Below are 26,071 nucleotides of genomic sequence, written 5' to 3'. Positions count from 1 at the left end.
AGTCAGTAACTCTGCTCACATTATGTCCAGATATGGGAGACTCATGAAGAATTATTCAGTGCCTTCACTTCAATACTGCTTGTGATTTCAGTGTTCATGTGGATAATTCTTTCAGTACACTGGTGTCTTCAAACATTGGAATTCCTCTTCTCCAATAAATTTTGCCCTCTACCCTACCTCACTACTTACTTCTTGATCTTGTCTTTATTCAAACTTCAATTCCTCCATCATTTCAACTTCACAGTTTGCACTCTCTGCCACCTCTTACCTTTCATATCACAATTTCTATTACTCCTACAAATCTTTGAGCCTGTTGGGTTCTTAAGTCTTTTAAACCTATTTTATTTTCACTGTCCCTGATCCTCCTGATGTCTAACTTTCCTTACCCAGCTTAAAGTCTATAGTCATCATGATAATCATAGCCTTGTATATAGTACTCAATTCCTTCCTTGTACCTATACATGTGAACATACATAGAGAGGAAAAAAACATAACCATACTTATTGGCTTTACTTTAAATTCATAATCCCTAACCTCCAAGAGTCCTTAATGCTATCCAGTCCATTCACTGGTCCATACTCTAGGTTAAACTACTGATACATTCTCCTTTCTCCTTAAACCTCTAGCACTTCTAGCATCTTGCTTTCTAGTTCACTGAGAAAATTGAAGCAATCAGAGGAGAACATCTGTGTCCATGTGCTCTATTCTCTCTTCTATGAGAGGTGGACTCACTATACTCCTAGCTAAGGCCAATTCACCCACTTATATACTAGTTTTCTCCTCATTGCTGTAACAGTTCTCCCTCTTCTGTGTCATCTTTCCTCTCTTTTATTTATGTCTTGGTCTGTGATTTTTTTTTAATTATCTTAAGCCTTATGATCACATAATTCACAATTTTGTGTTGCTAATCTATTCTCTACTTTAATCCTTCTAGTAAGTTGGCAAAAGTACCATTCCCAATCACAAATATATACAGTAATTTTATAGTTGTTTTTGAATAACTGTTCAACGCATTCCTGAATTATGACTTAGTCTGACTTAAAGAATTCACAAGCAAAGTTTGCTACTATATATTGTCATGCTGAAATTTTTTTTTTAAACATTTTATTGATTTTTTACAGAGAGGAAGGGAGAGGGATAGAGAGTTAGAAACATCGATGAGAGAGAAACATCGATCAGCTGCCTCCTGCACACTCCCCACCGGGTATGTGCCCGCAACCAAGGTACATGCCCTTGACCGGAATCGAACCAGGGACCCTTCAGTCCGCAGGCTGACACTCTATCCACTGAGCCAGACCAGTTAGGGCTGAAATTTTTTTTATGTTAATCCTCACCCGAGGATATTTTTCCATTGACTTTTTTTTTCTTTTTAGAGACAGTGGAAGGGAGGGGGAGAGACAGAGAGAAAGAAACATCTATGTGAAAGAGACACATCGATTGGTTGCCTCCTGTACATGCCCTCCCCAAGCGGAGGATCAAGCCTGGAACTGAGGTACATGCCCTTGACTGGATTTGGACCAGGGACCCTTCAGTCTGAGGGCTGACACTCATTCCACTGAGCCAAATTGGCTAGGGCTCATGCTGAATTTTAAAAGCATCTGACCCTATAGATCATCTATAAAATGTGAGAAGTGTTGTGTTCTTTATTTGATATACATAAACCACACTGAAATGCCTTTTATTAAATAAAAGGCAACTATTTAGAAAAAGGCAACAGTTTAGATAGGGAATTTTAATTGAATTGGCATAGTTAGGACCAAAATGATAAAGTGGACACTGCCAGCTTATCTTCAGACCTTGCTAATGAGCACAACTTGAAATACAAGTGAGTCTTGCTGCTCTAAGAAATAGTAAAGGGATTTCCTCAGTATTTAAACATATTAATACACCAGTTATATAAATCTAAGTATAAAACCAATCTCCTACAGGGTTTAGAATGCCATTCACCATCTCTATGAAAAATTAAACATTATGAATCAAGGCCAATCACATTTTTAGAAGGGGAAAACAATGATAGCACTTGCTGAACCGAAATTACCATCAAAGTTCAAAATGCTGATTATATTAATTTAACCCCAAGCTAATCTTATTTAAATCAGAACTGCCCAAAAGAAATGTTTTACCAGCTGTTCATGATCTGAATTCTGGTGTATGAGATCAATTTAAATATGGTACAAATAAAAATGTCATAAGACGTTTGTTGTAATAAGGCAGTGGCCACCTATTATTCGTTAGTAGCTTTTTTTGAGATAAGCTACCAAGTCTGCCCTTTCTGCACTCCTCTTAATGCCAGCGAAGATCATTTTTTGTTCCAGGGATATACTTCTTGCGATTCTCCAAATACTCCATCTCTCCCCAGGTGATGCCTTTGTTCTTATTGGCAGAAAATCCAGGGATCCGACCTTTCTTTCACCCATATAGACCATGGGGATTTGGCCCAGTCTTGTGCTTGCCTCCCTTTCCCATAGTATGGCACCAGGCACACTTTTGAACAAAAATCTTCTTGCCCTTCTCAACATCATTCATTTTTAAATTGCTCTTTGGTCGCATGTTACACAGAGGTTCCCACTCACAAGCCAGACGTCCTGCTTTCTAAGTCCAAGGACATGCCCCATCTGCGCCTAGGTTTCCATATTGGTGCAACTGAACTTGCTTCCATTTTTCCTCTATTTTTAGATCACTCCCACTAGCCCATAATATTTTCTCCCATCTTAAAAAAAAAAAAAAAAGTCCTCTCTCTACTTCCTTCTCCAGCCAATGCCTCATTTCTCCCCCCATCCATTACAGCAAAAACACTTTTAAGATGTCTGTATAAAATGTCTCAATTTTTTCTTTTTCTTTTTGTCTGGAACACACTTCAATCAGGTTTTAAGCTCTATAGTTGCTGATCAGTCTCATCAGTCCTTTATTTGATTAAGATTGTTGATCACTCTCTTCTTCATGAAATTTTTCTTCACTTGGCTTGTAGGACACCTTACTTGCCTGGTTTTCATCCTACGTCTGTAGTTGCTTTGTTTTGGTTTTATGACCTCTCCCATCTCTTTGGCAAATCCTGTTGGATATACAGAATATAACCACTTACTACACTCTGCATTGCCACTACATTGATCCAAGCCACCACTAGCTCTTGCTGGATTATAACAGTAGTTTCCTGACTGGTCTTTCTGCTTCCACTGTCTTTTCCTTTTGGTCTTATCTCAGTAAAAGAGCCAAAGTGATACTATTGAAATATGTCACATCTTACACTCTTCCATTCTGAATTCTTCAATGGCTTTTCTTCTTTCTTAGAGTAAAGGAAAAGCCAAATTTCTTACAAATGACCTATGAGGCCCCACATAATTAGACTACCCTCCCCATACCCTGCTACTTATCTTACTTCGTCTTCTACTCCTTTTCCTTTTTCTCTACCCACACTGACCTCCTTGCTGTTCCTCAAACATACTGGCATGCTTCTACATCAGAGCATTTGTGCTTGCTGATCTTTCTACCTAGATTGTTCTTCCTTTTGATATTTACATGGTTAGCTCCATTCTTTCACGTCTTGACCCAGATGTTACCTTCTCTGTGTATTCCATAGCCCTTTTCTTTCATATTTTCTAACCCCCTTTCTGCTGTATTATTTTCCTTAGTACCTACCACTATTTAGTATACCATATATTTGACTGACTTTATCTTGTTTATTGTCATTTATCCTTACAAGAATATAAGCTCTGTGATGGTCAGGATTTTTGTTTATTTTGTTCACTTATTTATCCCTAGTGTGTACAAAGGTCCAGGCACATAGTAGATCCTCAATAGGTAATTGTTGAATGAATGCATATAATATTTAATGCTTAATATTTACAATTTTTTGTAAAATAAGTGACAGCAAAACCCAAGGTTAATTAGGAGAAAAGTTAGTTAGAAAGATAAAATATAGTGGTTGCTATGTAACGTATTAACTAACAGTAAAAAAAATGTAGTTGCTACAAATAATTTTATTGAGTTAAGATTATCATGAGGGAATGCTCATGCCTGAGTCGGTCACTTTAAAAACATTGAGGAACAAAGATGGAAAGAAGTAGCTTATTGTTTCTGCTTCTTTCATGAATCAGCTATTCAGAACTTATTTAGAACTGATTTTCTTGCTTTGTCCAACCTCTAGTTTTGAGAAAGGCAAGTGATATGTAAAAAGTGTGGAAAATTATAAACCAAGGGAGTTTAGGTCAAAATCTCTTGGTTTTGCATGTTCTTTAGAAAGCGGATTGAGAAAACTTATTAAACATCAACATATAATTACTAAATATATGTTTAGTTTTGGTATTTTGAATATTAAAAATGACCATTCAAATGATCGTAGAAGCATATTTTTATGCAAAGATTTCATGCTTCTAAGACATGCATGCTGTCCCAGATTTGACTTTATATCTATATAAAATCTGAGAAAGGCATTGAATTGAATTGAAATTGAATAATCACCTTCTGTTTTCTCTTATTCCTTTTTTAATTCTTTATAAGTTGGGGAGAAAGGTTATCTTATTTGTATCTGATGTGTACTATTTTAGTGTGATATTGACTGCCAAATAAGCAAATTTCAGAGTTGATAGCTTTTTTTAGAGTCCTTTCTATTGTAGCATATCTTCATTGAGAATGTTAAAATATTTACAGAGTGAGAATAGAAGCTCATTAAATATTAATTTTGGTTGTTTGAGTTATTTATAAGCAGTCATATTGTCCTCAATTAATTTGTTATGCCAAGCTGATAATGGAGGCATAAAAATTCACTAGATGATTCCAAATTCTGTCATTGTTTTCTGGACCCCATGTAGCAATTAAATTACCATCAGTCTTGTTCAGTTGTAGTTTAGAAATAATTGATAACTAACAGCTAAACTTTTCTGTAGATATAGAAAGATAAGTTTTGGCTATGTTAGAATAAACATGCAAACTAGAGCTCCAAGTATAGCATTTGTTATTACTATGGTACCAAGTGTGTTAGACTAGCTTTTGTGAAATTATTTTAGTTATGGCTGCTAATTAGTATGAGATTGAGCATATCATTTAATCTTTATAGACCCTGACTTTTTTTTACCTGTAAACTATGCCTGTTTCAATTTGCTGTCTACAGACCTCATGAGATTGTTTAAAAGATCAGTGAATAAAAGCAAGCTAATAGTGGTTAAAATCATTCAGACTCCACTTTGTACTGGTATATAACTTTGGACAAGTTGTTTAACCTCTTTGACCATATTTTTTTTATTTGCAAAATGGGGGTAATGATAATACCAACTCATAGAATAGGTACAGGTATAAAAAAGATATTGTATCCCTGGCTGGTGTGGTTCAGTTAGTAGGACCGTCGTCCTGTACATCGAATCTCAAGTTCAATTCCCAGTCAGGGCACATATCTAGGTTGTGGGTTTAATCCAGGGGTGGGCAAACTTTTTGACTTGAGGGCTACAATGGGTTCTTAAACTGGACCGGAGGGCCGGAACAAAAGCATGGATGGAGTGTTTGTGTGAACTAATATAAATTCAAAGTAAAGGAGCGGAGGGGAGAGCAAGAGAACCCTCCACTCTTTCGGCTCCACGGGCCGGATAGAACAGCCGAACGGGCCGAATCCGGCCCGCGGGCCGTAGTTTGCCCACGGCTGGTTTAATCCCTGGCTCCCATCAGCATGCATGCAGGAGGCAAGTGATCACTATTTCTCACATCGATGTTTCTTTCTCTCTTCTTTTCTCTTTCTCTTTCTCTGTCTCCTTTCTCTAAAAATCAAAGAACATGTCTTCAGGTGAGGACTTAAAAAATGATATTGTACATGAAGCTTGTGGATAAATGACTGACATAATTGTCAGTCATTTTTAGCTAACATCATTAAAGCATATATTTTTAAGGAAGGCATATAAAGTATTATTAGTATACAAATTGAATTGGATAAGAAGTCCTTTTATTTTTTTCACTTTTATAAGAATTTGTGAATCTTTTTATTCTATACTAGAGGCCCGGTGCACGAAATTCATGCATGGGGGTGTGTGTCCCTCAGCCCAGCCTGCACCCTCTCCAGTTCGACTGCCTGTTTAGGCCCGATCCCAGTAGGATCGGGCCTAAACGGGCAGTCGGACATCCCTCTCACAATCCAGGACTGCTGGCTCCCAACTGCTCGCCTGCCTGCCTTCCTGATTGCCCCTAACCGCTTCTGCCTGCCAGCCTGATCACCCCCTAACCACTCCCCTGCCAGTCTGATTGATGCCTAACTGCTCCCCTGCCAGCCTGTTTGCCCCTAACTGCCCTCACCTGCAGGCCTGGTCACCCCTAACTGCTCTCACCTGCAGGCCTGGTCACCCCTAACTGCCCTCCCCTGCAGGCCTGGTCCCCCCCAACTGCTCTCCCCTGCAGGCCTGGGTGCCCCCCAACTGTCCTTCCCTGCAGGCTCGGTCGCCCCCAACTTCCCTCTTCTGCCGGCCTGGTCACCCCTAACTGCCCTCCCCTGCAGGCTTGATCACCCCCAACTGCCCTCCCTTGCAGGCCTGCTCCCTCCCAACTGCCCTCCCCTGCTGGCCATCTTGTGGCAGTCATCTTGTGTCCACATGGGGACAGGATCTTTGACCACATAGGGGCCGCCATCTTGTGTGTTGGAGTGATGGTCAATTTGCATATTACTCTTTTATTAGATAGGCTAGAGGCCTGGTGCACGGGTGGGGGCCAGCTGGTTTGCCCTGAAGGGTGTCCCAGATCAGGGTGGGGGTTCCCTTGGGGCGTGCGGCAGCCTGGGCAAGGGGCCTGTGGTGGTTTGCAGGCCGGCTACACCCCCTGGCGACCCAAGCGGAGGCCCTGGTATCTAGGATTTATTTATCTTCTACAATTGAAACTTTGTAGCCTTGAGCGGAGCCAAGCCTCCTGCTTGCTCCAAGGCTGCAGCCATTTTTGTTGAGATTTATTTATCTTCTATAATTGAAACTTTGTAGTGGAGGCCAAAGCAGGCCATGACTGTGGGAGCTTTGGCTTCCTCAATCACCAGGGGCAACCCAAGCCTCTTGCTCTCTCCAGCTCCATGGCTGCTGCCATTTTTGTTGGGATTTATTTATCTTCTATCATTGAAACTTTGTAGCCTTGAGTGGAGGCCTGGGCCGGCCAGGGTGTGTGGAAAGCTTGGCTTCCTCCATTGGTGTGAAAACCCAAGCCTCCTGCTGCAGCCATCTTGGTTGGGTTAATTTGCATACTTGCTCCTGATTGGCTGGTGGGTGTGGCTTGTGGGTGTAACAGAGTGATAGTTAATTTGCATATTACTCTTTTATTAGATAGGATATGTGTGTGATGGCTTTGGACAAATTCTGCATGATGATAGAATTATATGATAAGAGATAGACTTAGTTTGTAAGCCAAGAATAGTTAGGTGAAGAAAGATCACCTAATCTTCCCAGTATCGCATGGGAAATTGTGCTGAGGTAGGTGCTACCTAACATAGAATGGTGTGCCAATGGAGGCCTTGCCCCACCCCACCCCACATTATTATTCTGTAGGCTTGAAAGCACCCTTGTCAGTGGGGTGACACATATATACTAATTAAGCTTTAGGCTGTATAGGTTTAGTTGCCACCTGTTTTTAAGTGTAATCTGGGAAACTCAGCTGACTAGCATTTGGGAGGTTGCAGCTTTCTTATTGGGCTGTTGTCGGGGAGGGCAGGGTGGATATAACTCTAATCCCATGGGAAGGTGAGTTCTGGTGCAGTTCCTCCTGCTGGAGAAAGAGGGAGCCCTGGCCTAGTTGGTTTATTTTCCAGGTAATCCAGAATGAGTGCCCAAGATCATTTTAGGAAAATTCTGCTTGCTACACTATACTGTATTACCAGAGTATTAAAACTTTTCATTTTCAGTAAGATTTTTCTCATATATATATGTGGGGAACTAAATAATATTTGTGTAAAAAATTGAATTAGAGACTGTTAGACTGATTCAGCATTTCTAAGATTTTTTTAAATCTTTTTTTCTTGTTGAGAAGTCTAATTTTCAATAATTAGAAATGTAAAATTTACATTTTCAGTTATTTACATTGCTACTTCATGATAAATCCTGGAATCAAATTGATGATACTTGCTATTGTAATTTACATGTCTTGTTGACATCTCAAAAGTTCTCTTGGGAGGCATCATAGTGTGAAATTGGTGTTTGGAATCAGATGGTATAGATTTGACTGTTGGCTCTGTCATCTAACAGTTATATGACTTTGAATAAATTACTTAACCTTATCCATTCCAAATATTCTTATCTGTAGGGGCTAATATTCATACCTACCTTGCCAGCATTGTAAGAATTAGAGGTAATACATACATACATATATATATATATATATATATATATATATATATATATATATAATAGCTGACGGCATTGAGCCTAGAATGTAGTAGACATTGTTATTATTCACTTTATAGTGGTGAAGGAAGTATTTTGGAACTCAGGTACTTAAAGTCTGAATTTTGGATCTGGAAGCAACTTAAAATTTAATTTTTCCCTTCAAAATATGTTTGAGAGAGAGGAAACATCTGAGCTTATAGTGTTTCTCTTTAAGGTGGATTCTTTATTTCCTAGTGTAGAATGGTAGGTTTTCGGGAAGGAATTAGATGTAGAGCAGGAGAGTTCCCTTTGAGCTTGGTTCCTCAAGTTTTTTGGTTCCTTAAATATTTTTTTTAGAAATTAATTCAGACTTAAAAAAGAATGGCAAATATAATACAAATAATTCTTCCCTGTTCTATCTTCATCCAGGTTCCCCAAATTTAACATTGTCCATATAACCAAAGCACAGTGATCAAAATCAGGAAGTAAACACTGATACAATATTCTTGTCTAACTTGAAGACATTATACAAAATTTGCCAATTGTCCCATTAATATAATGTTTTTTTCATTCAGACTTTAATTCAGGTCATATATTGCATTTAGTTTTCATGTCTCCTTTACTCTGCAGTAGTTCTTCAATTTTTGACTTTTATTTGTGTCTTTCATGCCTTGATTCTTTGAAGAGTCCTGGCCAGTTATTTTTAGAATATTCCTCAGTTTGGATTTATTTGGTATTTCTTAATAATTAAATCAGGTTACGTATTTTTGGCAAGAATACCACAAAAGCGATGTTACTTCCTTTTTAATGCATCATATCAGGAGGTACAGGGTATCATTTTTGTCCTATTACTTGTGATATTTATTCTGATTTCTTGGTTAAAGGTAGTACCTGTCAGGTTTACTGTAATCTTTCATTTTCCCTTCGTGCTTAAAAGTATTTTTTTAGGGAATAATTTAGAGACCACATAAATACTCTTTTCCTAATCATGTTTTTGGTCATTAATTTTAACATCTATTGATAACGTTTGCCCGAAAGAATTATTATTGTAGTATTTGCCAAATAGTGATTTTTCCCATCATGCCTTATGTACTTATTAGTCGAAATTGTATAGTGGAAAACTTTCTAAGATTTTTGTTCATTTTATTTTGTTTGAAATCAGTGCTCAAAACATCAAGTGTAGCATGTTTAATTATAGGTAGACTATCTTTCAAGGCCATATATAATTTTTAAAATCAACTTTTGCTTGGAAGTTTAAATATAGTTCTAATAATTTATATCAATATATTTTTTAAAATGTTCTCATGATTGGCTTTTGTGCAGAAAAAGAAATAATCAGAGGCTACTTTCATTTTTAAAATTAACATTTGATATATTAGCCTTACAAACTCAAAACCCCAGTTCTTCCTTAGACTTCTAAATCCAACATACAAATCATATTAAATCACTTTAATGCAGGAGCTACAATGTAATTTCCTGTAGTATAAGCAGTTTTGCACAATTCTAGGTTAATGTGGGTGGTAAAAATATGGAAACTTAAAAATTTGCTTTATGCTCTTCTGTATTTTCCAAATATTCTAAATAATTACTTTCTACTACATTAAAAACAAAGTGCTGTTTTTTATTGTTGTTGAAAGGATTATTCCTAGTAAATAAGAATGTTGGTTCTGCAGTGAGACTTTCTGAATTTAACAAAGACTTTACTACATAACTGTGTTAGTAGTTAACTTTTGCTTTAGATTACTCTTCAGTAAATAGTTGTTAATAAAAGTACCTGCCTTATGGGATTACTGTGAAGGTTTAAATAAAATAATCTACTTAAAGCACTTGGAACAGTAACACTGCCATAATAGTATAGACTGAATAAATGCTAGTTTATCATTACTAACCTTTTCTAAGAGAAATAATCATACAAAAAGAATCATTGATATGATCTCTTTCAGAATCATTATGACATGAATATAAAATACAGGTGGTCCCTTCATCAACTCTTAATTCCTTCATATTGAAATTGAAATTGAAAATTTAGCCCTGGCTGGTGTGGCTCAGTTGGTTGGAGCATTGCCCTATACACCAAAAAGTTGTGGGTTCAATTCTGGTCAGGGCACATACCTAGGTTGAGGATTTGATTTCTGGTTGGGGTGCATATGAGAAGGCAACTGGTTGAAGTTTCTCACATCACTGTTTCTCTCTCTCTCTCTCTCTCTCTCTCTCTCTCTCTCTCTCTCTCTCTCTCTCTCTCTCTTGCTTGTAGTAAATGCACAATAAATGTCTCTATTTTTACTAGGATTATAATCATTGGCACATTAATGTCCAGGTCGGGTTTAGTGCAAATCCAGTGTAGAATCCAGTCATACCTTTAAGGTTATGAATATTATTCAGTGGTATACATTGGAGTGTGTACCTAGGCTATATTCATAATTTTTCTTTAAAGGTACTTGATCTGATTTTTAAGTTCAGTCTCTCTTCCCTAGCATTATTGGTATATTTTTAGTGGTATATTTTATTCTTGGTTTGAGTGAAACCAGTTATCTCTCTAGAATATTTTGCTGCTAAGAAAATATTTTTTTAGACCATTTGCCATTCTATTAGTATTCTTAAGTTTATTCCTACTATTCTTGGGCTTAAGACCTTTTCTATATTATAACTTGTTAGTTTTACATTTATGTACTTCATTTAATATTATAGCTTAGAAACAGTAGGAATAAAGCCCTCCTGAAATTTAATGGAAGACCCCAAACAGAAAGAAATTGTATATAGTATTATAGTACTAGCTAATGTATATGGAGTGCTTTTTTTGGTGAGACACTGTTCGAAGCCGTTTATATTTATTCATTTAATCACTAAAACAACTCTATGGAATAGGTGCCATGAATATGCCCAAATGAAGAAACTGAGACTTAGAGTTAAATAGCTATTTACTTTTTAAACTAGATATTATTAAAATGAAGGAAAATTTAAAACATAGTTCTCTTAGTAAATTAAAAATAATTTTTCTTCCACCAGTCTTTGAATTCCTTGAGGCCATAGATTAATGAGTAGCTATTTAGTAGATAATTGTTATATTGAAATTGACTTTAAACTTTATATTATTTTTTAAATGAAACACAAGAGGGTGCTATTTACTATTCACTACTAGTGTTTTGCTTTTAAAAAAATATTTCTCCTTGTGAAATAGCAACTTTATTATTATTTATCGGTTCTGGCTAGAACCCATTAATTTATTTTCTTATTTTTTTTTTAACTTCAGTTTATAGATTATTAGTTTTGTATTGGCCTTGTCCATGTAACAGATTGGCAGTGTGCTATTTGGGGGGCACTCAATTTCTAATTATATTAAGTAATTTTGCTAAATGAAAAGTAATGGAAAGTTTTTTTAAAAATATTTATTGTTGAAAGTATTACATATGTCCCCTTTTTTCTCCCACTGACCCCTTTATTGCCTGCCCCCTCCCTCCCACCCATACCTCCACCACCCTACTGTCTGTGTTCACGTGTTATGCATATTAGAAAGTTTTTTGAAGAGGGTCTTTGATTTTTTTAAAGCCAAATTTAACATTTAATGCATTAAGTCTTAGGAATTATTTTCCAAAATTAAGAACATGTAATTATGACATTTTACTGAAGAGCAGTTATAGCAAGAAACCTGCTGTTTAGAATTTACTCTTTGTCCCATTGGATCACCTATGAATAGGGTGACCATACATTTCACTATGCTTTGAACAGTCCTGCTTATATCTCTTGTTGTAAGCTGTTGTTTTATTATGATAACATCCCATCTATTATTATAACACTAGAGGCCTGGTGCATGAAATTCATGCACTCAGGTGGGGTCCCCCAGCCTGGCCTGTGCCCTCTCACAATGTGGGAGCCCCACAATCGATCGCCCCAAAATGGTAGGCCCCACCCACCCATGCGGGGCTCCTCAATGTATTGCCCCAAAGAGGTAGGCCAGAGCCGGTGGTTCCGCCTCCGCATCATGTGGGGCCACGGGACCCCCAGGCCTGGCTGTGTGGAGCAGCTGCCGGGCTCTGTCTCCACGCCGCGCACGCAGCATCAAGTCCCCGCCCACCCGCGTGCACCTGCTGCACACACAGCCTCCTGGTGATAGATTGTGACGGCATGAGGGCATCATGGCATGAGGGCGTGACGACCACCTAGGCTATTATTAGTATAGATAACTAGAGGCCCATTGTGCGAAATTCTTGTATGGGTACAGTTCCTATGCCTGGCCGGCGATCGAAGCACAAGCATCTGGAGTGGAAGGGCAGGTTCCAGATGACCTCTGGGCCCTGGGCAGCACCTGGACCCCCGCTCGCACCTGCCTTGGCCTGGCACCACCCACTCATCTGCTCCACTATCCCGCTGCAGTCCCACTCTCGTCGGGGCCTATCGGTGCCGGCAGTGCCTCTACTGCCGCTCGCTGCCAGCACCGCGTTGCCGACGGCCGCCATGTCTGCACCACCCCTTGGTAGTCAGTGCATGTCATAGTGAGTGGCTGAACTCCCAAACGACCGCCCAAGGGGACAATTTTTTTTTTTAAAATATATTTTATTGATTTTTTACAGAGAGGAAGGGAGAGGGATAGAGAGTTAGAAACATCGATGAGAGAGAAACATCGATCAGCTGCCTCCTGTACACCTCCCACTGGGGATGTGCCCGCAACCAAGGTACATGCCCTTGACCGGAATCGAACCTGGGACCTCTCAGTCCGCAGGCCGACGCTCTATCCACCGAGCCAAACCGGTTTCGGCGCCAAGGGGACAATTTGCATATTAGGCTTTTATTATATACTAGAGACCCGGTGAATGAAATTTGTGCACGGAGGGGGGTTTCTCAGCCTGGCCTGCACCCTCTCCAATCTGGGACCCCTCGGGGGATGTCCAACTGACATCCCTCTCGCAATCCGGGATGACTGGCTCCTAACAACTCACCTGCCTGCCAGCCTGACCACCCCTAACCCCTTTGCCTGCAGGCCTGATCGACCCTACCTTGCCCCCCTGCCTACCTGATCGCCCCTAACTGCCCTGCCCTGTCGGCCTGATCTTGCCCCTAACTGCTCTCCTCTGCCAGCCTGATTGCCCCTAACTATCTCTGCCTGCCTGATCACCCCTAACTGCCCTCCCCTGCCAGCCTGATCTCGCCCCCAACTGCCCTCCCCTGCAGGCCTGATGTCACCCCCAACTGCCCTCCCCTGCTGGCCTGATCTCGCCCCCAACTGCCCTCCCCTGCCAGCCTGATCTCGCCCCCAACTGCACTCCCCTGCCGGCCTGATCACCCCTAACTGCCTCTGCCTCGGCCCCCACCACTATGGCTTCGTCCGGAAGGAAGTCGGATGTCTGGAAGATGGCTGGTTGACCCGGTCTAATTAGCATCTTGCCCTTTTATTAGTATAGATAGATTGTATAGGATAGGATTACTTAAATGGGGGGTGGGGAAGCCTTTTTCAGCAGGAGGAGATGCTCTTGGCAGACAAAAACACATAATTCCTGTATCTGGACTGATAGCCAGCCATGTGCACTATACTGCCAAACCGGTCATTAAAAAATTGAATCACTTTCTTACACCTTACACCAAATAGCTGTTGCCCTTAAAACCCCTCCTTAGCCCCCACCTTAGGTTCTGCCTTCACAGTTCACTCAGAGTAGGTTCTGATTGGTCGGTTTCTATGCCAGTCAGTGTCAAAAGCTCTGCCTCTTAGGCAGCCATTGGCTCTTCTCACTTCACCCAGATTTGGTTCTGATTAGTCTGTTTCTATGCTAGTCAGTGTCAAAAGCCCCAGCTCCTAGGCAGCCATTGGCTCCTCGCAATTCACCCAGATTTGGTTCTGATTGGTTGGTTTTTATGCCAGTCAGCGTCAAAAGCCCCTCCTCCTAGGAAGCCATTGGCTCCTCGCAATTCACCCAGATTTGGTTCTAATTGGTCAGTTTCTATGCCAGTCAACATCAAAAGGTCCGCCTCCTAGGCAGCCATTGGCTCCTCGCAATTCACCCAGATTTGGTTATGATTGGTTGGTTTCTATGCCGGTCAGCATCTCCGGGCCTATCTCTGGGCCTGATCATAGATGTGGGGCTGATCAGCAGCCACCTCAGGCTGCTGGTGAGCGGGCTGAACTGCTGACCTCTGAGGGGGAGAGAGAGAGAGAGAGGCTTGGCTGCTGGTGAGGCCGGGAGAGAGAAGCAGGATCTGATCATCCTGCTTCTCTCTCCAGCCTCGCCAGCAGCCGCTGCCACTGCTGATCAGCTGCGCCTCTCTCTCTCTCTGAGAGGTCAGCAGTTCAGCTCGCTCTCCTGCTGCTCGTGTAGCCTGGCATTTGATCGAGCCTCCGGTTGTTGAGGATATTACGACCCTCGTTCTTTATATAGAGAGAGGATAATAATAATTAATGGCTGCTCTTTTTTACTCTTAATACTCCCCCGCCCCTCAGTTTGGATGATAAATTGAATAGTGAAAGCTACCATTCAGAAGGGTAGTGGGAATAGAAATACAAATAGGTGGAATTTTAGAGATTGTTTATATCAGAGGTCCCAGGGTCATCTGAATGATTTACTAGGATTCACAGGACTCAGAAGTTGCTGTGCTCATGGTGAGGGTTTATTGTGAAAGGATACAGAGTAAAATCATAAAAACACCCGAGGGAAAGTCTGATGGAACGAGGTGCAAGCTTCCAGGTGTCCCTTCCCCCTGGAGTCACACAGATGTGCTTAATTCCCCCAGAAGTGATAAATGATGATATGTGCAAAGTGTTCCCAACCAGGGAAGCTCATCTTAGCCTGGGTGTCCAGAATTTTTATTGGGAGTTAGTCATATAGGTAGGTAGCACCTCTGTGACTGACCTTGATTACTTAAGTTCCTGAACCTCAGAGAAAAAGAGATGTTTGCCATAAATCACTTTGGTAGCATAAACTGCTCATACTGGTACAGTGTGGCCCAAGACCACAGGCACATTAAACACTCTTGTCAGACAGAACTTTCCAAGAGCTCAGTTCCCAAGAGCTAGCTGAGGGCTGGTCTGAAATCAGACCATTTCGGGGAATGTGTAGGGTTTCAGCAAGCCATGTTGGCTGAGTTAATCCTTTCTCATATAAGGTCATAGAAGGTGTTCAAGCCAGAGTTTGAACCCAGGAAGTCTGATTCCAAAGACTCTGTTCTTTCCATAAGTAATTTTTAGTGATCTTTTATACTGATTTGCTAATTGGAAATTACTGGCCACATTAGATGTGATAGCGACTTGTACTATGCCCATCTATCCTGATAAAATACTTCTTTAAAAAAATATATGTTTTGCCGAAACTGGTTTGGCTCAGTGGATAGAGCGTCAGCCTGCAGACTGAAAGGTCGCAGGTTCGATTCCAGTCAAGGGCACGTATCTTGGTTGCGGGCACATCCCCAGTAGGGGGTGTGCAGGAGGCAGCTGATCAATGTTTCTCTCTCATTGATGTTTCTAACTCTCTATCTCCCTCCCTTCCTCTCTGTAAAAAATCAATAAAATATATTAAAAAAATATATATGTTTTTATTGATGAGGGAGGGAAGGAGGGAGGGAGTGCTGGCCTTCAATGTGAGGGAGAAATATCAATTGGTTGCCTCCCGCACACACCCTGACTGGAGATTGAATCTGCAACCTGGGCATGTGCCCTGTCTGGGAATCGAAACAGTGACCTTTTGGTGCATGGGACGATGCTCAACCAACTGAGCCACATCAACCAAGGCCTGATAAAATACTAATAAGCTTTCTTTTTCCTCACATGAGGATAGGGAGCTTGATTTGAGTATTTTTTCAGTGCTTTTGTAGGTAAAAGGCGCTAAGAATTTCTAGTTCTTATTTTCAGCAAAGTTTGTTTTATATATTAGTGTATTGAATAGTAGTTTACATGAAGAATAGTCTATAATTACTCCTTTTGCACTTAATATAATTTTTAATTAAAAAAGAGATATGTAATAATAGATTTATAAAAGTTTTTATCACAAGATTGTCTGCCTTGTAAATAATAGATGTGAATGAACTTACACAGTTCTCAAAAGCTTTTAACTTTTTATCTTTTCTTTTTCCTTAGGTATTTGTGGAAACATTAGACAAGTGTTTTGAAAATGTCTGTGAACTGGATTTAATTTTCCATGTAGACAAGGTACTACTTCTATGTTGTCAAATCTTCTAAGCTTTTTACCTGAGAAAAAATGTTAATTTTTAGTTGTTAAAGTAAAAATGGATTTAGTGAATACTATTTTTATTCTCTGCTTAGGATTGTGTGAATGGAGGAAATTACATTTAAACTGGATTTTTAAGGATTAGTAGATATTTTCACAGACAGAAAAGGAGAGGTGGTTTACAGGCATAGATATAAAATACACACTTCTTGTGAGGGGGGATTTTATTGATCAAGAGCCCTAATTTTTTTCTTTTATTCTTATTGATTTCAGAGAGGAAGGGAGAGAGAGATAGAAACATCAATGGTGAGAGAGAAGCATTGATTGGCTGCCTCCTGCACGCCCCACACTGGGGATTGAGCCAGCAACCCTGGCATATGCCCTGACTGGGAATCGAACCGGTGACCTCTTGGTTCCTGGGTCAATGCTCAACCACTGAGCCACACCCAGCTGGGCAAGAGGCCTAATTTTGAAGTGCCTTTAGTGCCATGGATTTTAGACTTCGTTCTGAATCAATTTAATTTTTTAAATAAGCTTTTATTGGCATCATTGTTGCTTTGTTTGTACATTTTGGGGGCAAGACTATTTTTTTTTTAAGTTGGATTGCTAGGTGGGAGATTAAAGACAGAGAAATCAATTTAGGAATCTGTTGCAGTAGTCCAGAAAGAAATGAACTAAGGCAGTATAGTAAGGATGAAAGAGAGTAGAGTAGGACCCTGCTAGCCTGTTAAAAGCTGGAGGTGAGAGAAGGGAAGAATGACTGAGTTTTCTAATCAGTATTATTGGGTATTGGTAATACAGAATTTAGAAGAGATTCCATTTTTACTCTATGTAGATTTTTTTCTGTATTAAGTTCATGTAATTTAACATTGCTTTGAATTATTAAGCCATTGAATAAAATAGTCTGAAAATAAGTGGCATAAATTTTTAGCAAGAAAAGTGATTTTAAAAAATTACCTTTCGCCTGGTTGGTGTGGCTCAGTTGAGCATTGACCTGTGAACCAAGAGGTCGCAGTTCGTTTCCTGGTCAGAGCACATGACCAGGTTGTGGGGTGTACAGGAGACAGCTGATCGATGATTCTCTCTCATCATTGATGTTTCTATCTCTCTCCTCTCTCTTAAAAATACCATTAGGTAGCTAATATTTATTGATCATTTACTTTGTTTTGGGTACTTCCATGGATGACCTCATTTAATTTTTTCAGCAATCTATGAAGGAGATACTATTATTATCTCTGTTTTATAGCCCATTAAAATAAAACTTAAAAAGGTTATTTATAACTACCTAAAGCTTTATAGTAGTGATGAAAGTGGGTTGTAAGCCTTCATTCCAAATTGTTTTATTATACAGCTCATACTTATAAAGTAGACACAGTAGTATTTAAACCAAAAACTACTGGAATTATGAAATGTTTTTATAGTGAATTTTCTTTATGAATATGTATTATTTTTTTCTCTTTAGGTTCACAATATTCTTGCAGAAATGGTGATGGGGGGAATGGTATTGGAGACCAACATGAATGAGATCGTTACACAAATTGATGCACAAAATAAACTGGAGAAATCTGAGGTAAGAATGGAAAGTGCTCTAGTTAATGAAGGTGGTAAACATGGTCATAAATTATGCATGATTTGTAGCTTTCACTGTTTGTCCTTTAGTATCACCTTTTAGGTACAATTGGTATGCTTATTCAGTTTTTAAATGGAATATACATATTTTAGTATGCAAAATGTTCTGTGGCTACTATTCACCAAATAGTTGTGCATCCTTCTTTTAGCCATGGTCATACCTGCCTTGGGTAATTACACAATTCCAGATTCTTACTGCTTAAAAAAGAAATTATTTACTTGAAAATGGAATAAATATTTGCTTTGTAAAACATTAGTCAGTAATTATCAAAGATATCTTAGAACTTGTATTTTAAAGATATATAAATTTAGCATTATAAAACTATTTCTGGAAGAGGAGAGAAAAGGCAATGGAATTCTCATGAGGAAATAATAAGTTATAGTAGGTGCTTAGCAAGCCTGAGTACATATTGAAAAAGGAAATTCAGTGCCTTAATCTTTTAATTCTGGATCCTTCCCGAAGGTCACTGACTAGTTTGCTAAATCATATATTTTATTCGTTGATAAATATATTCATGGCTTTTATTGCATTCTATAAGGGAAAGATTTGGTTAGTTATACAGTGCTAACTTTGTGCTGTTAGATTGGGTGAATGGGGACCAGCCAGGACTTTAGCATTGTATAAAACCCTACTTTAGAATTTAGTGACTCCTCGCTCATGTACTAGGCTGAATATTAGTGACAGGTGCTATAGCTGAGCAACTCAAGTTCACATTATTTTGGTTATTTATTACTGTAGCAGAAGTTCAGATAGATAATGTCTTAGTATCTCATTCAGTGCTATGCTTGTTTGAGGATACTCTTACCTTTGGTATTTATAGTCATAACTCAGATTAGGAAAATATATTTTATAATTATTAGTACAAGTTCAGATGTTTGGTATAAAGTACTATAAAAGCAGCAAGATACTAAAATATGTTAGCATTAATTTACAACAGGTGAGTTCTGAAGAATTATTATTTTGTTGGTACTTTAAAGGATCAGTTTAATACAAATAAATATTATGCTCATTAGAACTGAGTAAAACACAGGATGATGGATAAATATGAAATCTGAGGGTTAGAAACAGTTGAAACTGATAAAAACATTTTCCAATGTTTTATTTAAAATTTCTTCTTATCAATTTACCATCCCTATTGGTTTTCCAAAGGAGAGACTTATAATAGTGAAGAGCTTAAAATTATGGCTCTTTTAAGTATGTATTTTCTGTGTTCTATAGCCAATTTTTCAAGTATTGGTTTTTGAAAGGGGAAAATATAAACTAGATTAAGCTAGGACAAGGAAAACAATTCAGAATATTATTTAGTGTGGTTGGTTTGCAATATATAATGTACAGTAAAAGATTTTCTATAAACTCTAAGCTGTAGTTTTTTAAAGTCTTAAAATAATAATTTGAAAATTTCTTTTTACATTCAATCAGGTTTATTGGCTCATTATACATGCACACCAAATATATATGCAAACATAAATATTTCAACGTACAAATTTACATGAGACTCACAAATCACCTCCTTGTCTTTCGTCTAGCACCCAAACCTGTGCTCTATCCCGGCTCCACTTTGGGATGAAGTTCACAGGGGGCTGGCACTAGAGGGTGGGAATCTGGAGGAGGGAGAGGTCCTGCTCCCCTCTCTTCACAGGTACCTCCAAAAGGTCCTGTCCCTTCTCAGTGGCACCATAGGGCAGGAGGCTAAATACCTCCACTCCCTCTCTGCCGCAACTCAAATTGCAGATGTCTCCTCTAATCCATCTCGCCAATTTATATAATCTGTTAAACTTTACATTACAAAACGATGGTTATAGATTTTAAATGCCAAGAGACAGACAGTGACACAATCCATTAATCACTCTAAAATGAATGGATGTGTTAATTTGTCAATTCTGTGTAATCATCTGTAAAAATATATAGACTTCTTGCCTAGAATTTTCACATTGAAAATTTCCAGGTATTTAAATTCCTTTCCATTGGTGGTGTCCTTTTTTTCTTTTTTTATTTTTCTCCTTAGTGTGATGTATATAATATTGACAAAAGTCATAAAATACCTATAATAACTGCATAATGGATATTTGTTTTTTGATTATTCAGTGATATTTTGTTAAGCAGTTTTTTAATTTATAAAGAGCAGTGAAATGCAGAATTTATATTTTTGATAGAAAGTTACAAGAATACTATAAATACTATTTTAAATGGTTCTGAATATTAGTGAATACTCCCATTTTTCATCCACTAATGATCTTTTAATATACAGTTAGTTGTTATCTGCTACCAGATTAGTTTTTCTTTTTCTCCTTTACTAGAAAGTATATTTTAAATCTGATTGGGGATAAACCGCAACATATGTTTAGTAAGTGCTTCTCTATATGTGATGTCTGCTAATATTTAGTTATAAAAAAGTCAAAATGAGGCTATTTAGTCCTGATCATATTTTAAGAAATTGTGTTGACTTTTTATAATTTTTCAGTAATTTTCATATATTTTAAGTATGTTTGGAAGTCTACCAGCTTTATTCTAGACACACTGAAATGTCAGAAATTTTCATGTGAGTTCTATTTCCAGGTTACTTAAATTGGTTATATCTACCAAATACATGACTGCAGAAAACCCCCAAATTACTAATTTAATTACAATTTATTATGTAAGCAAAAACTTATCATGAAAGGCTTAATTAAAATCCATAGTATCATAATTGATGACAAGATCTGGTTATCTTATTTTTAAAGTTAATTTAAGTGATATTTAGAAAACATTTATCTTTTAAAAGTCAGCCTGGGATTAATTAAGTAAGATACAGCTCTTAAAATATAACATAGATCTATCTAGGTGCCTTTACTTTGTCAGATTTCGAAGATTTTATTATTTTGGGTTAATGGTAGTATCAATCAAAAGTGAACCAGTTTAATTCCCAATACCTAGACAGGTAGGAGCAAAGATCACCCAGATCTTTAATCATTTGTACGCCATAAGCTTCTATAGACGCAAGCAGTGGACCTTTTTAATTAAATTCAAAATATTGTGGCAGTTAACTGGTTAAAGAGAGAAGAAGCAAAGATATGCTTTCAGTGTATTTTCAGCTATCCTGCTTTGATAGAAAAATGGTTTGCTTGTAACATTGGGATCTTGTGAAAGGAGGGTTAAGCTGGGAAGTTGGTGGGATTTGGGAAAATCTAAAAGGCACCCAGGAAGCTGCCTAGGAATGAAAGGACTCCCTGTGGGTGGAGGAGGATGGGTTGGGGAGACTTGGTAGTTTTTATGTATTTCATGTTATTTTTAAGATGAAAAATGACTCTGAATTTAGTTACTACTTTTTTAAAGTTAGTCCTCTTTTTTTCCGAACATCCTGATCTTTCTAGCTCTTTCCATTCTTCTCTTTACAGACCTTTATCTTTCAATCTCCCAGACAGGACAGGTAGACAAGGTATTGCTGACTTTGAGAAAAATGTACTTTAACAAAAGGGAAAGCAAAATGATGTCAAAGGCAATTAATTATGTAGGCCAGACTCAAAAATTATTTGTGTTAATGAACCCATATAGTCCCTGTAGCCTATTTTTCATTCTAGTTTCTCCTTGTAGTTTCTTCATCTTTTATTGGACTTAGTGTATTTTTCTAGTATATCATCAATGTCATCTTTGTTCTGTTTTGTCTGCCTGCATTGTGAAAGGAAAGGTTAAGTTTTTTGTTCTTATTTTTGAACATTGTCATTTAACTGACAAATTACATTTTGTAGAAATGACAATTTATTTTGTATGTTAAATTTAGAATTTATTTTGAGCATCATGTGGCAGAACCAATCTTACTTTAACACTCACAGATTTTTTTCCCTCATCTTTCTAAATTAGGATTCTAACATAAAATTGCCTACTAGGTTTTGGAAACTATAAATTTAAAACCCAAAAGCTGAGCCTTCAAAGTTTTGCATACAAAGTAGGAAGGAGTGAAGGCTTAGAACAGTGACTGTTAAATAGTACTGCAGTTCCAAAGTCTTAACAGAATTGCTCTTATTAGTTTTGACTAATAGGTGCATATTAAAAGTAGCCAATAAAAAACAAGATCCGAAATTATTAAAATTGAATTAAATGTTCTAAAAAAATGGAATTAAATATATTTACCAAAATAAAATGGATTTCTACTGTAGGAACCTTCTGACATCCAAACATGTCGTAATAAGACAAAAAATAATATAAACTTAGAGTATTTTTGCGAAGCATATTGGCGAATATTAGAGATGTTTTTAATAGACTCCTAGCTTTACAAAACTAAATTTTCTCTGGTATTTTTCTGAAAAAAAAATTTTTTTACACCATAAGTAAACTGTTTGAATTACTTTTTAAACATTTCTCTGTAGATGAGCAACAACTTTTTTGTACAAAGCCATTTCAGGAAAAATGAAAATGTTTATAGGACCCCATTTAAAAACTTCAAAATAAAAATACTTTGAGCCCTATGGAGGAAAAAAAAATCTATCACCTTAACAAGTTAGATTATCTACCTTATAATTAGGAAAATGTCACTGAGAATGTGGCATAGCTATTTAGCCGCTAAATTATTGCTTTCTGGATGTGTTTGAGAAGCAGCATCAGACAGGTGATTTCCTGAGATCTTATCCCAGGTTCATAAGCTATATCATGAAGCTGGGTGTACCACATTTGGTCCCTAGATCCATATAACTTTATCGTAGCAATAGAAAGTAAATAAATCATTCCATTGATCCAAATCACTGCCAATTTCTATGTTCTAGTTTTTAATTTATGTTAAACTGCTATTTTCTAACAAAGAACCATCAACCACTGGGGTCTTTTAACTTCCATACCTAGAACTAGTAATTAGCTTTTTTACTTTTTCAAATCAAGTTTCTATTTTTAAAGAGTACAGAATAAGAAAAGGGGCTTAAGTAACAGATGTTGGGAAGTCAGACTGTGAGTTGGTTCTGCCCCTCTATGTTGACATGCAGTTATTCTGTTCTACAAAATTACAGTGGAGACCCCTGAGGTCAAAACTGACTAGTTATATTAAATCCATGAATGGCATTAGTCTACTATATTATTTTCACACAGGCACTTCCTGTGCTAGAAATTAAACTATAAATGAAGATTATATAAAATATTCTAATGTTGATAAAATTTTAAATAAAACACTATATTCTTACTCACTAGAAGATTGTCATTAGTATTTCTCATCTCTTTGTTTATAATTGCAGTATTAAAGCACTGCCTTTAAAGCAAAGAGCAAGCCTCTTATAAGTTCCCAGATTAAAAGTTATTTTACCATACATTCAGAAATTAAAATATTGGCATTTTCTATTTCATTCAAAACATGTTTAAAAATCTGCCATTATTTGTCAATGATTTTGTGTCTGAAACCATTTAATATTGTGTTTATTAATGTTGATGTTCTTTCACTTTGCTGTTAGGTCAAAATTTTGAATGTGCATATACCAACTTCCAGCAGGAAGGGTGGGTAAAGGTTTTAGTATGTACAAATTATTCCAACTACCATCTTCTTATGCTATATTTCAGGCTTAAAAAATATTTTAAGATGGTAGGTCGGTATTTTACATCTTAGATAAAATAAATATTTAGATTCTTTCCTTTTCCCTTCAAGAAATTTAATTGCTATTGCATGAGGAAAAGGGAGCTTTCAGATTTTTTAAAATATATTTTAGTAATGCTGCTTTTTTAGTTTTGCTTGCACATATTTTGTTTATTTTTGGGTCTGGCAATTTAAAAACAAAATTAAAAAAAAATCATATCCATCCATTATTATCTTTGTGATTCCAGTGCTTGAAATTTCCAAGAGTATGTCTGTATAAGTCTTCTATCTGTTTGGCCTCATTTTGGTATACTTGCAGACTTCATTTTGTTTTCTTTCTCTTAATTCTGTTAATTTATTTAATCTCATGGGAGAGAAAACATGACCATTCTTTTATAAACTGTACTTCATTCCTTCATCTAATTCATACTCCTAACGGCTTTGGGTTCATATATTTGTTTTTGTTAGTGGAGTTGCTGCAGTTTACGTGCCATGGTGGTGCTCAAGTAAAATAACATAGATGGAAACAAGTTATTTCTCCAGTAGGATTTCATTCCTTTTTTTTCTGCTTGTGTCAACTATGTTATCCTAAATCTTTAAGAACTATGTTGTACTGTCATTTTACATTTTAAATTGTATAAATTACTAAGAAGTCAGGTAAACTTCATTTCTATAAATTTGAGTTTAATTTGTCTTGTTGCTTTGAATATATCTTTACTGAGAAGAAAACTAAGATGAAAATTACATTTCTGTGTTGGCAAATTGATTTTCTAATGACAAATTATGATTTATTCTTTAATAAAATGTTTCATACTTCACTTTCATGGAAGTCTGAAAATGAAATTGATTTTATAGCAGTTCAGTTAGGATGTTGACTACCTGATAACATAAAGTGTTTTTTTTAAGCCCTAAGTTTTTATACATAAACATTAACAGCTCATATAAGCATCTACTTAGTAATCAACAGTCCTTCTTATATTTTTCCTTAACATTTTATATTCTGTAGAATCTGCTTTCTTAAAATGTTTCTTTAATTAAAACTTAATTGACATACACATCACAATTTTAAAATTTTATAACATTTAATAAATTCATGACATTCTACACGAAAGTATTGAACATGCTTGAGAAATAATTTGATTCTCTTAATCCATTTGCGTGTTCTGAGTAGTTACCATCCTTTGCATGTCTATGGCTTGCTGCTTATGTTTAAAAGAATTGTAATTTGTTGTACTTAGAAACTTCTTTTGGTTTTACATAATAAGAACTTGGCACATATATACTATTTAAATCTACTGCTCTATTGATTTTATATATTCTCATTAGTAGCCAACTGTTGACACCATCTTTGGTCACAAAGAAATTACTTAATCTAATGAAACCTAACAGACTGCACTTTTATTCTCATTTTCTTTGCTTAAGTTCAGTTTAGCTGTTCATGGTATAGGGTATTATGGAAAAAAAGGCTTCTTGACAATTATATTTAGTTTAATACTGAAAACAATTACTTTATTTATAATATAAATCATAGCATCCAGTAAAACACACACATATCTACCTTTTCTCTTTTTCACAAAATCCTCTAATAATTTATACCTTTTAAAATATTTATATTTAAATATCTTAATCAATACTTTTCTATAGCCTAGTCATCATTTGTACCCTGTATAGAAATTTCAAAGTAAAAATAGTGGCACATTGATTTGTTATTTAGAAAAATTATAAAATTTATTCTACCTGGAAAAATGATACTGGTTCCAGGATATCTGTGATTTTATAAAATAATTTTTGTTCCCTTGGCAGACAACATACTTCTGTTAAAAGTATGGTAAAATTATTTGGACTTAATTCTTTGATTCTCTTGAAATGATCATCTTAAAGACCCTTTTCAATATGATTTATGCTACCCTAAGTAATATTCATATATATCTTTTTCTTTGGGGGCAATGGGAGAGAAGTAAGTTGTAACAAAAACTGCATTACTTCAGGTAGGTATAAATGTAGAGGTCAATCAAATTTTTAATAATACATCAAAACAACTAATCCCTATTTAATTACAAAAACTGAAGTCCCAGCTCTATTAAGTCTTTAATTGGGTATGTAGTGTTTCGTCCATATCACCCTTATCATTGCTGTGTGAACCACATCTATTAATACTAGTTTACTGATTTTTCTATTATTTCCAATTCTGACTTGATAATCCATGGCTTTTATTTCATTGCTTAACAATGTTTGTATCCTTTATTCAGCAAATAGTTTACACTGGCCTATTTTGTATCAGTCAAGATTTTTCTCAGGTAACAGCTTTATTATTATTTTTTTAATTAACAAAAGAGGTAGGATTACATAAGAAAAATGACCTAAAATTACAAAATGGGACTTTAAAACTAGTGTCTCTAATAACATGAGCATTGTTTCTTATATAGGAGTGGGCTAAAGTAGGTTTATAGTTGTA

General features: G+C 36.8%; 1 protein-coding gene and 1 pseudogene across 5 annotated transcripts in view; one reads left to right on the top strand and one right to left on the bottom strand.

Moving 5' to 3' along the window:
* Positions 1–26,071, top strand: part of AP3S1 (adaptor related protein complex 3 subunit sigma 1) — a 60,684-nt gene that overhangs the window by 32,747 nt on the left and 1,866 nt on the right. The window contains exons 4-7 of one of the 4 annotated variants that reach the window (XR_013961186.1): positions 16,369–16,440; positions 17,922–18,029; positions 21,464–21,504; positions 25,866–25,913. Coding sequence is in view for 3 of the 4 variants with exons in the window: in XM_080679831.1 (XP_080535957.1) it covers positions 16,369–16,440; positions 17,922–18,029; positions 25,866–25,913 (228 nt within the window). In the remaining variant the exon portion in view is untranslated. The remainder of the gene's footprint in view (positions 1–16,368; positions 16,441–17,921; positions 18,030–21,463; positions 21,505–25,865; positions 25,914–26,071) is intronic. The other 3 variants (XM_080679830.1, XM_080679831.1, XM_080679829.1) reach the window with 3 other exon arrangements.
* LOC308255341 (cytochrome c-like) lies at positions 2,225–2,526 on the bottom strand (annotated as a pseudogene). Its single transcript has one exon. The product of its transcript is annotated as a cytochrome c-like (transcript).

The sequence above is a fragment of the Plecotus auritus genome (assembly GCF_963455305.1).
Source record: "Plecotus auritus genome assembly, chromosome: 7".
NCBI lineage: Eukaryota > Metazoa > Chordata > Mammalia > Chiroptera > Vespertilionidae > Plecotus > Plecotus auritus.
Note: the sequence above shows the minus strand (reverse complement) of the source record. Positions and strands in the feature narration are given on the sequence as shown.